Source organism: Gavia stellata, chromosome 2 (assembly GCF_030936135.1).
Source record: "Gavia stellata isolate bGavSte3 chromosome 2, bGavSte3.hap2, whole genome shotgun sequence".
NCBI lineage: Eukaryota > Metazoa > Chordata > Aves > Gaviiformes > Gaviidae > Gavia > Gavia stellata.
The window spans coordinates 30,297,068-30,310,921 of NC_082595.1; the positions used below are offsets into that span (position 1 = coordinate 30,297,068).

Here is a 13,854-nt window from a genome sequence, read left to right on the forward strand (position 1 = left end):
CTGTGAAATATGAAGCAGAAGCAGTCCAGTTCATGTCCAGTCCAACCGGAAATGTCAGCTTGATAGGTTATGTTTTGTACTTTGTGGCAGTATTGAAAGGAAAGATGTTTATATTTGGGTTACTTGAAGACATTTAATAATTTGTCATGTTGTATATCCCTGATGTCCAAGGACGACTACATATCAGTGTGCGAACAACATTGGGTACACAGTGTAAGTTTTCACTTACAGGAAACTGAATGGAGAACACTGGAATATACTGGATCTTTTTCCCCCTATCTCTTAGGGCTACAATGCCATTTTTTCTCACACATTTCCTTCAGATATTTCTATTAATCTTTTTTCTTGTATGTTTTTGCTTGCTGGATAAATTTTAGAAGGTGTACAGGCAAAAAAGAGGAGATGGTAACCGATACTTTAACATGTTGTGTTATATTTTGAAAGGCTATTCTTGGTGTGGAGAGAGGAATGCTCTGGGTGCTACTTCTATCAGCACAAACTAAAGGTCCTCAGGTTGTTGACCAGACATTTGTGATGGGACCGGGATAGTCAGTCAAGGGCACAGAGACTGCCGTGATGCTCCACAGAAAGGCCTTTGGGATGCTGCCTTGCTCCAGGCTCTCTTTCGGGGTGCTGGCAAACTGCAGGGGATTGGAGCTGAGACTATATTCTCTCCCAGTCCAGCGTTCAGATGATGAACATAGCCAACATCTTCTCCCATTTACAGTGACACAATGGAACAGGTCTGTTGGTCCTGGCCGGGGGCCTTCATAGATGCTGAACTGCAGTGCAGTGTCTAGCACCTTGCTCTCCTGTTGAGACTGTTTGGAAGCTGACGGAGCCAGCTCTCTCCGTGAGAGAGAGATACTGAACCGTTGGCGGAAGGCCCACCTGAGACATATGTGTAACCTGCACTGTAGGAGATGGCCTTTAAAGATGGTTTATGTACAAATTCAGTGGAGAGTAAGTTCAGCAACAGCCCACAGAGAGTAAATTTAAAAAAGATCCATGTATCAAGAACATATAACTCATATATTTTGAGAACAGTGGGGGAAGCATGTGGGTGTCCACCTTGGTTTTGATTTGTAGTGCCCTACATGGTGTAGAAACCACATTTTCATAGATTCCAAATCCTGAAGGGCTCAACTTGACCTTCTAGTGTGCACAGCACAGGCCAGAAATGCAGAGTCTGCAGAGCAGATACATTATTGTTTCTGCATCTGCCTCATGACTTCTTTTTGAGCTAACATCTCTTTCAGGAAGATTTACCCTATTTTGATCTAAACCCTGTTTCATAGGCTAATTAGAAAGCTGTTCAGTCCTCATGATACACTGCCACGAGTGCTGTTCATTAGAGATGTTTGATCCGGAGTAGCTTTTACTCCGGTGGGAGAGAGAACAACCCGTTGGATGTTATTTTTGGAACCTGCTTTCCAAGATAGTTTGTTAAAACCCAGATTTTATAAGTGCTCTGACACACTAAAATCTTTGTTTGCATTCTGTATGTTATTTGAAGAAGCAGACTGAGACTTAGATCAGTTTGCTTAATGTGCCTGATGGAGCGAGACTTTTTGGTGTTGCTTCCTGGTGAGTTTTTATTAAGGCAGAAGCTGTGCTCTGTAGTTTAGCTCAGCTCAGAACCAAATGCCTAGAACGTTAGATCGGGCCCTTTTGGCTTTTATAGATGATCATAAATAAATCATGTACAGCTCTTTATTTGCTACTGTGCATGAATCAGTTGGCACATCTAATTTGTTGCTGTAGCTCTATTAGATTTTTGCTAAGTGCATAGAGCCTTCAGTTATACTTTTTCAGCTTGGAAGAAGTCCTTTGTTTCCTCCTCCCCCAATAACTGGCAGCATACTCTCTTTTTCTGGCCACCAAGGGACATATTGCCAGCAGAGAGAAGTGGAAGCTATAACAGAAGGAGATGAAGACAATGAAGGCTGCTGCTGTTGTAAGCCCGGGCACTTGCCTCACTTGTTATCATGTAATGCAGCCTTTAACCTCCGATGGCTGACATGGGAAATAACACGAACCCAGTACATCCTGGAAGGATATAGCATCATTGATAACAACGCTGCGACAATGCTGCAAGTGTTTGATCTGCGGAGAATACTTATCAGATACTATATAAAGGTAAACTCTTTGGTAAAGTGGACTGTATTCCTAGGCAGGTTTATCAAAAAGAATGAATGCTGACTGTGTATTAGAAATAGCATTTGAAGTTTTTGGCTTTGTATTTATTCATTTGCACTACTGGCAGTCAGACTGTCTTAATGTTAGACAGGGATAATAAATTCATATGTCCCTTTGCTACATTTGATTATGACCACTTACAGTTAGTACAGAATATTGCTGGCATGCTTAAGCAGAAATCAAGCAGGTGAGTTAACAACCTCTAGCGATAAAGTCAGAGGAAGCATTCTCACAAAGCAAAACTTCACTGACAGTTTTCTTCTTGACTTGGCCTTTCCGCTGTTTTTTCTGGCAAAAAAAAAAAAAAAAATCAACAAGCATAAATTTCTTGGGAAATCTCTGACGAGCTGTTTCTCAAATATACTTTTTTAGTAGTACAAACCCCCTTCTTACCTGCTGTTTTACATATATACTACAACAGATTTGAAGTTGTTTTATTCCATTGATTAAACAGCAATTCATTTACATCACTTTTGCATTTGCACTGTTATTAAAATCACAATGACCACACAGATACTAATTTTTCAAAATAATTGAACTTTATAGTCTAGCAAGACATTTTCATCCTCTGCTAAAGCCTTTCCAGTTCAGCAAATGAAGAAATCGCTGAGCTTCATTGTCTTCTGCTGAAGCAACAAGAACCAAATGCTGCCTCCTGTGCCATGGGTACTGCCACGAAGCCACTCACTAAATCTCCCAACCATCCCTGACATCTCCTTCATACTTACATCTCTGCAATTGTAAAAATCCTGTCAACCTTAGAGAGAGACCTGTTGTAAATAAATTAGTCACCTTTTTTTGTAAGTGAGCCAATGCAGTAAAAACAAGATCATTGCCTCACATAGCTGCTTTGATCATGCATTTGATTACTTTGTAAAATGCAGACTGGGATTTTATAAATAATTTTACAGGCAGTAGGGCCTGGTAACCAACCTCCTTTGTTTATTTAACTAATTAGAAACAAAATTGCATGTGAACATGATTTTTTCATTTTAGAAGTGGGTTTTGTGGCTATCTAAACTAAAAAAAAAACCCTTCTTTAAACTGAAATGAATGTGTTGCTAGAATTGGTTCGCTTTACTTTAAAAGGTAACCTGATAAACTTGCATAAACTGATGCAAGCTGATATATGACTCAGCTTTTGATGGTGAATGAGACTGAAAAAAATTCCAGTCTAAGCTGCAATCAAATCAGCAGCTTATTAGTTTAAAGCAGTGAAGAATTGTGCTTTGTAAACTGGAACTTTTTTAATGCCTTCAAGTCAGCTAATATGTAGAGGATTTGCGGCAAGTGTGAGGTTCATCACATGGGAAGTAAAACTTTACTGAAAGGTAGTTTAGGGCTCTGGTTCTGGACATACCTGAGAAGCAGCTGACATAGGTGAGATCGCTTAGACATGCTATGTCCCATATAATACAGGTGTGGTTAATGTTTTGAGTAAAAGGGAGGTGGGTTAAAGGATCTCCATGCTACTGAGGTATGCTGTGGCTCCATCTCCACTGTATGCAGATTTTGTTATGTCTACCACCTATGGCTCTGAAGGTGTGAAAATAGAATCTCCTTTGGTTGGATTTAGTTGAGCCAGTACTCTAACGCTGCATTTACAGATCTTCACTCTTAGAAAGGTGTCAGTCCTTTAAGCTACTTCCCTTCTTAGGGAAGGATGAGCAGAAGATAAGAATAACCTGAAGGCAGCTTTGATATTAGCCTAGGCTGAGGCTCCCTTCTGCGAAGGGAGAGCATACTCTGGAGATCCCTTGTTTAGGATGACACTTCCCAAAAGAAAGCTGTATGGAGATTTTCTTCTCCTATTCTTCAAGTTATTAGTTTCTTCCATAAACAGGAGCTTTGGTAAGACTTGGAAAAAACCTTATTACAGCCTCGGAAGGTGAGAGGATTATATAATGTATCAGATGAGCTATCATCCTGTTTATTTAGTACTTACCTCCAGATAAACAATATCAGCAACAGAGGTGAGAATTCATTCCTTCCCCAGCTCTTTCTTATGGGGGATTTCTTGAGCTGTAAAGACCCTGCACAATTTCATTGTGAATGTTTTAAAGCCCTGCCACCTTCCTTCTAACGGCATAGGAAAGTAATTGTAAGAACTCTAGTTAATGCAGTATTCAGGTCACATAAATCACAAACTCTGAAAACACTTAGACTGGAGTTTCGGCAGCAACTGCACTTCCATTGCACTGAGCATTTGGAGTGCGTCTAGTTTATTCTTTGTAGCTTACAATATTGTAAATATTTACCATATTATCTCTGAATTGCCATACAGCTGAGGATGTACTTGTGCACAAAACATATCTAGGAACAACTGCTAAGAGCAGAATTTAATTAGGTGGCAGAAGTTTTTGCTGTTTCTATGTCTGATTGCGAGTCTGATTTTTTCCCCAGCTGAATCTGCTTCTTTGTAAACACAGGTGAGAATAATAAAAAAGGCAAACTGTGTTTTGAAGATCAGCAAAGAAAACATATGCTTTGTTTCAGTTCTCCTATCCTTCAAGAATAATTACCATATTGGTCTTTTAAACAATGAGTTGCACTGAGCGTCTTACTCCTAATGTATTTTTTTCATTTGCAGTTTCATTGACAGCCTAGAAAGGCCTGTATTTCTTATTATAAAAGGATTTTTATTCTCCACAAATAAAGTGGGTCAGCTCCTGTAGTCCTTCTGCATATATTTTGAAATCATTTCCTGCCCAACTACTGTGATATTTTTCCCTTGTGCCTTCTCCATCTCTTCTCAATATATTCTTATTTAAACGTATTTTAGTATTCAAGAAGTCTGCGTTCGCCGAGTGCTGTGTTTTCAGCTCTATTGTTCCTGCATGAATCTTTTTTAAAGAGTGTATTGTTCTCCACATGCCACAAAATTAAGGGTTCATCCTTAGTCTGTATTTGTCTGACTTGTCTTTTTCCTCTGGAGCTTAATTTTCCTCTTGATTTTGTATTTTGTACAATTTGAAATATAAACTGTGGAGGCCATCTGGGATTTTTAAAAGGTCTGGTGGTGCTTCTGTCCTTTTTATTCCAGCACATTTTCATTTTATACATTTATTTGCTTAATAATATTTCTGTTGCATGGGTAACATCGAAGTACCTCATCTTCAGTCATGTTGACTTGTCCCTCATTTGCTTTGGAATCCAATTCTAAATTAATATCTTTTATTAAAACAAAAATTATAATCATAAAACATTATAATGGGACTTTCCAGCTTATGCCATTTTCCTTTGCAGCACTGGAACTTCTCCTTAAGTTTCATATTCTTCTGAAAATACATTTTAAATTTGGTTTGGATAGATTATTTTATTTTTTTATTATTATTTTAATGGCTCCAGACACAGCAGTTAGAAGAACTTAAACTTAGAAACCCAGGCACAGATATGAGATATGAGTCTTGCTGCTTTCTAGTTTTTCTGCATTTGGTAAAAGAGCTCCTGCTGAATGCTGCCTCTTCTTAAGTGCTTTAAAAGCAAACAGTTACATCAGTTATCAGCTTCTTAATCCAACCTGTAAGAAATAATCCATTATTCTTTACTGGCCTCATCGACAAAAAATAAAAATAGTAATGCTACTAAATGCAGAGAGAAAGCAGCAACTAAAACAGGGGGTTTCAGACTTGTGTTGTACACATCTGTCCAGTCTCATCTTCGTGGTTAAATTGTGGTGGAACTATTTGTGAAAGAATTAGGAAAGCTTTGTCCCCCAGAAAACAGGAATTCCACAGACGAAAGAGAGTCCTATTTTGAGCATGTGACCATCTACTACTATTTTTTCAAAATATGCCTGAACTTCTATCGGTATCACCTTCTTGGTGACAGACTCTAGAACCCCACTAATATTCAGTAAATAACAAGTTTGAATGCTGGAACTCTGTATTCTTATCATAGTCTATTGTTTGTATTAATTTTCCTATAAGGCGTAAGGGTATTAAAATACGACTTCTTTTTCTGTTGTTCTGTTTTGTGAAGCAACAATGCCAAGCAGTAAAAAATAGGAAAAATATGTACCATTATGGGCAGTTAATGTGGTCCTATTTGATTTCTTTTCTCCTGTGTAAAATATATCTGCTTTAATCAGAGATAGAGTGACTAATGTTTGCACATTTTGTCAACAGAGTATAATATACTTTACAGCAAGTTCTCCCAAAATCCTTGACTGGATAAAAGACGAATCCATCCAAAAGATACTGCAGCCTTATGCAAAGTGGCATTATATCGAACGTGACCTTGCAATGTTTAACATTAACATAGACGAAGATTATGTTCCATGTCTCCAAGGAATAACAAGAGCTAGTTTCTGCAGTGTTTATTTGGACTGGATTCAGTTCTGTGCTAGAAAAAGGGTGGAGGTAAGCTTGCATTTTTTTTTTAGTAGTAGTAGTAGTTTTAATTCTTGGGATAGGAGTTAAATGATGCATGGTTACTCTTTTGCTTGCTCAGGATTAATACAATAAAAATTATTTCATTTAAGCTGTCAGATTTAGCATAAAGGGAAAATCCATGTTTTGTGGAATGGAAAAAACATATTTTGGAGACTACCCTTGTCCAAAACCTGAGTTTTAAGCAAGGTTAGTCTTTGAATACAGAACCAATTCCGTATTGTGCACACTTCCGACACCGTTTGTTTCATCATCTCTAAAAGCATGGATATAATAACTGTTCACAGAAGCAATGCTGGAGCGGGCTCTGTTCAGGGAATGTCATCATTCCTTCAGTGTTTGGGTACTTTTGTCAAGCACTGGTGATGTTTGCATACTCTTTTCAAACATTTGCCTATGTTTGGGTACAGTCTTCAAATGGTAGGGAAGTATATAACAAACTCACTGCTAGTATAGGTCACTTCTGAGAGCTCATATTTAAAATGTGAACCATGCCACAAAACCATGTGAAATTACCTCGCAGCTCTAGAGGGTCAAGGGCAGGTTTACGACTTCACGTTCCCATGCTTTCAGCCACTAAGATTACTGATGGTCAGCAATCATTTGTCAGAAATGCATGACTGTATTTCCATGGAATACTCAAAATAGCTCAGAGGGAGAATACAGTTTCAAACAAGCATATTCCCTTTATTTAATTTTCTGATTATCGCTGATGATGGCAAAACATGAGAAGTGTATCTTTCCTGGCCACCACGCACTGTCATTTGTGCAGTTTTCATTCAGGATCACTGAGCGCTCATCCCATTTGCTACCAATGACCTTAGCTGGTGTAACATCACTGAATCTTAATGTTTCTTCTCCACTTTGGTTCCTTCTCAGGTCTCTAACTCTGAATACCATTCCAGCAGTTCCTCTGCATATCGTCGCAATGATACTGTTTTCATTGAATTGTCCTCTGAGCCTTCCCCACTGTCTCCTCCTACTGGGAATATTTCATCTCTTTTCTTTCCCATCTCCATGTCTCAGCTCCCAAGTTCTGACACACAAAGAATTTCATGGTGCAGGGAAAGCCACTGTTAAAAGATGCTTTTTCACTTGTTTTGTGGCTGAGACTTTCAAACAGAGTAATAGATTTAGGGATGCCCAATAGACTTGAAACTTACCAGAGCTAGACTTAAAAGGGCAAACGAGTGCCTGCACTGGTGTGCACACACACACATTTATATATTTTTTACATCTTCTTCTTTTATCTCTGCTTTTTAAATCGCTAACTATTTAGAGATAAAGTTCATATAGGGAGATGAGATGTAAAAAAAAGCTTCACTGTACACATAGCCCTGAAAATCAGTGTATTTTATAGAAGGATCTACGTTCTCCATTATAATTGGCATCAGTTTTAGAGTCAAAGAAAGCTGTAAGAAATCACCCATTGATGGACAGAAATAATAGTCTGTATCCTCCTAAAGATTCACATTCATGAGGGGGTGTTTCAGTTTTTCCTCCTGCTTGATAACAAGGTTTTCTTTGCAAAAATTTCAGTAACGAAACTCTACTGACCTAGTAAATGTCAATGAAATGTTTTGACTGCTCGTTAGAATGCGAGGTCAGTGTCATCAATGGTATACAATTTAGATATATATTGCTATTGACTAAAAGTGTGTTCCCCTCAGTTTTTCCAAACAGATTGGTCTTCTGGAATTTATGGGGGAGTTTCATGTCCCGTGAAAAGGGGTTTGGCTGCCTCCAGTTGCACTGTCTCTCAGCAATAAGGAATCTGCTCTGGTTTAGAATGTCAGATCGGGAAAAACGGACAAACAAACAAAAAAACCCCACAAAAAACCCCACCACCACCACCAAAGCTCCCCTCCCTTGGGATCACGCCACCTGAGATTGAAATGTTCTGTTTCTAACCAGTGGGCAAAATAAGCTTGCACTTTGCAGAAAGCCTCTGATGGCAATGATCTTCCTTCTTGTTCTGTTTAATTGCAAAGAATGTTTTTGTGTGTAGGTCCAGCTACAAGCAAATTTTATGAATGTTACAATTTATGGTATTGCAGTGCTTGTAAAGATGGTATTTGCACCTGGAATAACATGCTATTCTTAAAACCTTGTAGCACCTGGACAGCGATGAGGATTCTCCTCTAGTGACGCTTTCCTTTGCCTTGTGTATACTGGGTCGAAGAGCTTTGGGAACTGCAGCTCACAATATGGCCATCAGGTAATTTTTAGGAATCCTTTTTCCTCATTGTAAAGCAAAGACCTGTTTGTCTTTTTTCACTTAATGTGGAATCTCAGCAGAAGATTAGATCAAGGCAAAGTCTCTTTCCTCCATAAAATAATTTGGTTTCTGCCATTCCTGGACATCTTTTACTTTGGTAGTTTGCTTAATAAGTAATATCAGTCTTTATTTCATAGGACAAAGCAGAATTTTGCATTGAAAGAATAGGTACTGATAGTTATTGCTTGTGTTCACTCACTCCTGGCTTGGCTACTGTAATGCTGGCTTCCTCCAGAAGGGGAAGAAACTGCTAAGTACTCTGACATCTAGTTAGCTAAATAATAATAAATCCATAAGGGTCCTCTGTTCCTCAGGGCTGTATTCTGTGTTCCTTGTGCCACTTCATTCTGGTAACCGAGGAAGGGAGACCGTTGCATCTCTTGAGACCGCAGCTTTGGCTGTTCTCAGTCTACCTTACTCATTCATTCATTGATTCAAAACACTTCTTCCTAGCAAGTCTGGTTAATTAAAGTATGCTTGGTTAAGTTTATTTCTGGATGTGCTCTTCACCTTACATTTTCCTTAGGGATTCTTCCATTTTCACTAGGAGTTCTGAGTTGTTTGGGTTTTATAAAGTACCATTTATGCTGTTCTAAGTGTTCAGCCTGAGTAATTAATTTTGTAGATAAGGCATTTTATTAATTAAATAATCTTTACTTTATTAAAGTCTAACTTCTCTCCTAATTTTAGATTTTTATTAGATGTATTTGAATTCTGTGTTCACAAGAGTTTAGTAACAGCAGAGAAGATTAGTAAATACAGAATCTCTAAGTGACCTTGCTGTATTGGCACAAAACTGTGAATACAGCTAACTAGCCCTCTATCAACACGGTCCTTAGAGAGCATTTGTCTTACTAACAAGGAAACAAAGACAGCATGTGCAATTTTGAATGCATTTTCTGTTATAAGATAAAACAGTCCTTTAAATATTCATTCTAGCTTTGTTATCTGTTAAGTTGTTTGTAACGTGTGTTTTTATGTCTTCCTCTTTCAGTCAGTCACACAAAATGTTCATGGCCCACACGCCTTATTTCTTGGTGTGCTGCTTCTTTCTGCTTTCTAAAGTGGCTTTCATCATCTCTTTTCTACTAGTCTTTGCACATTCCCTTCCTGTAGTACTTTTCTTCTGGGTTGAGTTTTCTCTCCCTTCATTTCTACACAGTCAAATTAGTGTGATGTTTAGTAAGTCATTGATATTTCTAAAATTGACCTATTTTTTTGATGATCCAAATTTTAGAGTTTGGGGACATGATAGAAAAGTTGATGTACATTTGTGATTTTTTCTGAGAAAAGATTAAAGCAAATTTGATCTGGGGCTCCAACAGATATGTCACAGCGATATTAGAGATGCATCTAAAAATATCACAAAAGCTTCCTAAAACTGTCATCACGTTGCGTGTACTTTCCACAGGATCTTAAAATCTTCATTACAGTGTTTTGGCACTAGTACAGATACAATAACAATGTCACCTATTTTTATTGGCTTACATGATCAGTAGGTAATGGAGAGAGATAATATTATCAGAGATTTTCCAAAGCTTAACATGGAAAGTATGAATGTTGAGAATAATTACTTGTAAAATCTTCTGTAAAGATTTTAATAATTGCAGGAGTCAGCTATACCATGTCTTTTTAAAATGTGGAGAATTGCCAATGAACCAAATTAGTTTCTCTCTTCTGGTGAATGGACACTCTATACTCAAAAATACTTTTCTTGGGGAGAAAAGGTCTGTAGGAGGGCAAAAAATGCGGTAGTCATATGCATGGCACAGCTCTATCCCTTTTTTTCTGAATCCATTCTGTATAATCCTGTATCTCCAAGTCCTGATTTTCTTTTTATTAGGAAAGTGCTCCAGGGCAGTATTGAATCATTGTATTTTTTAAATGTATTTGGTGGCATAAAAGGGATTAAGTGGAAGCTTCTGTCAGTATCTTTTTCAGTGCTACTTCACAAAAGCTTTCCCTAGAAAAGTTTCACTGTGAAAAACTGTGTCACTTACCCACCTGGTTAAATTACCTTTAATACATTTTAATACATTTCAACTGTCAGAAAGATTTTTTGGGGAAAAAAAAAAAGGACTCTGAGTATCACAATTCAAGTTATAAATTGCTACAGATACAAAACATGACTTTAGCTTGGTGAAATACACTTATTCTTGTCTTGAAGAATTTATATATTTGTTTTCATTGACAAAAACAATTTAGTAGAAAGTATTAACTAAGGAGCAAGGTGGGTATGCTACCCCCTGACATCAAGACCTTTATCAACAAAAATCCCCCAAATACATTCACTTCAGCACAGGGCATGGTTCTTAGCGTACTTAAAGTGTTTACTGCTTCACACAGATCTTCACAACTTACTTAAACACAAAGAAGCAGTAAGTCAGCGAGACTCTGATAGGAATACAACTACATGGCATGCCAGGGGGAAGGAGACTTTGTCCAACACATACAACACTGCTGAGGCCAGAAGGAGATCTTCCTGAGGGTTAACTTCAGGCACTGAAGGCAGGTCTCCCTCCCCTCTCTCTGTGTTTGATGGAGATACAGCAGCTCTTATGGAGGGTGATTTAGAGCATTATTGCTGGTCCTTGTCCCAGCTCTCCAGCTGTTGCAGGTCTGCATTCAGTCAGATGGGGGAGAAGTACTTAAGGTCCTCAGAAGCTGGAGGAATTGTTCCTTAGGTGATGCTTCACAGTCCTTTTCCTTGAAAGGTTTTGGGGACCTTTTGGAGCCTACTGATAACTGAAGAGGGTTTTAGTTTTCTGCAGTGATGGTGTCAGAACAGGCAATCCCACAGCCAGCTGTGTGCATGAGAGGGATGTACTGCACATACGGCTGTTGGGAGCTGGTTCACTTTGTAAGAGATCAGGGCTCCTAACACATGCGCTGTCACACTCAAATGGGGCTGGAAAGCTCCCTCGCAGAAAAGGACCTGGGGGTGTTGGTTGACAGCCGGCTGAAGATGAGCCAGCAGTGTGCCCAGGTGGCCAAGAAGGCCAACCACATCCTGGCCTGTATCAGAAATAGTGTGGCCAGCAGGAGCAGGGAGGTGATGGTGCCCCTGTACTCGGCACTGCTGAGGCCGCACCTCAAATCCTGTGTTCAGTTTTGGGCCCCTCACTACAAGAAGGACATTGAGGTGCTGGAGCGTGTCCAGAGAAGGGCGACGAAGCTGGTGAGGGGTCTGGAACACAAGTCTTATGAGGAGCAGCTGAGGGAGCTGGGGTTGTTCAGTCTGGAGAAGAGGAGGCTGAGGGGAGACCTCATCGCTCTCTACAACTACCTGAAAGGGGGTTGCAGAGAGGTGGGTGTTGGTCTCTTCTCCCAAGTGACTAGTGATAGGACTAGAGGAAATGGCCTCAAGTTGCGCCAGGGGAGGTTTAGGCGGGATATTAGGAAAAATTTCTTTACGGAGAGAGTGGTGACACAGTGGAATAGACTGCCCAGGGAGGTAGTGGAGTCACCATCGCTGGAGGTGTTCAAGGAACGTGTGGACGTGGCATTGTGGGACGTGGCTTGATGGGCATGGTGTTGTGTGGTGTGGGTGTTTTTTTGTGTGGTGGTTTTTGTGTGTGGGTTGTGGTTTTGTTTTTTTTTTTTGTAATGGTTGGACTTGATGATCTTACAGGTCTTTTCCAACCTTAGTGATTCTGTGATTCTGTGAATGCTGGACTACAAAAACTTAGATTATGTAGATTACTCTGGTAGGCACTGAGAAATTACCTTGAACTTCATCTCAGGACTTTCTATTAATTCCAGCTGCGAAGCATCTTGTGTACATTGCTAGAGCTTTCGTGATGAGTTTAAGATGTAGTGGCCAGATGGGCATTGTAGTCTTCTCCTCCTCACGCTTATTTCTATGAAGTGTTTCAGATATGTCCAACGTAAGCAAACTAGCCAAGAATATGTGCTTTGTGGTCCATGTTTTGTTCTCATGGGTAACTGTGCAGGTAGTAGGAAACTTTCTCTGGACTAAGTCTAGCCCTTGCTGTGTCTTCAGGAGTGACAGTCATCTAACTGCTGCGCAGAAACAGTAATGCAAAGGTAATGTTACACTGAGCTATGCACTACAGAATTGAGATGCAAGTTTACATTGTGTATGTAAACCATCAATTTGCACTCATTTACACATGATTTTGTCTAATCTATTAATCAGTAAATGTCACTATGTAAACCAAGATTTTAAATGCTCTTATTTAATGTATGTAAATAATTATTCAGTGTACCTGTTCATGTAAATGTCAGTAGAAACCCAACATTAACACTAGATTACACAATAAATGCATTCATTAAGAAGGCAGAACATTGCTATGCAAATCACTTGCTCTTTTAAACTGTCATTAGGAGGCATCCTGCACAAAACGCAATTTGAAGAATGACATGACATTACCATTCATTTATTCAAATATGAGTGATATGTTTAGGTGTTTATTTGTAAAAAATTACTTAATAATCCTATTCAGCCACTAGACCTACTAGTAAATAAATGTTTAGTGTACATTTCAAATTTGGAAAAATATAAAAATCTCTTAATAAAGCATCTCTCATCAGATACTTCCAGCACTACCAAGCCTGGATGCTCAGGTCCCCTGACCTCCCTCTGGGCATTATCACTCAGTGTTGGCAGAGGGTCACTCCAAAGAATGCTTCGGCCTGGAGGAACCACTGCTCACGCTGAAGCCCAGGGAAGCAGCTGGCCCCACTTGTCTCTTCCCTCCTGGGCACCACATTGCGCTGCCCGGCATCTGAGGGGAAAGAGGTGGAGGGCACGGGACATGGTGCCACAATGCTGCAGGTGATGCTGCATTGCTAGTGGGAGTTCAAGCAGACAGTGCAGCTTTATGTCTGCTAGAGCTGAGCAGAGCAGAAGCAGGGAAGCAAAGTTTGACTCTCAGCTCAGAACCACTGTCGTCTAAAATATCTAATTTAGAAGGGCTACCATTGCAAATACTTCGTTCAGGTGAGCTACGACATTCAGGTCAT

At 39.4% G+C, this 13,854-nt stretch overlaps 1 protein-coding gene across 1 annotated transcript in view; it reads left to right on the forward strand.

Annotated features, from left to right (window-relative positions):
- Positions 1 to 13,854, forward strand: part of PCNX2 (pecanex 2) — a 162,204-nt gene that overhangs the window by 134,450 nt on the left and 13,900 nt on the right. Inside the window, exons 26-28 of the mRNA XM_059835536.1 lie at positions 1,886 to 2,139; positions 6,327 to 6,560; positions 8,705 to 8,808. Coding sequence (XP_059691519.1) covers positions 1,886 to 2,139; positions 6,327 to 6,560; positions 8,705 to 8,808 — 592 coding nt within the window. The remainder of the gene's footprint in view (positions 1 to 1,885; positions 2,140 to 6,326; positions 6,561 to 8,704; positions 8,809 to 13,854) is intronic.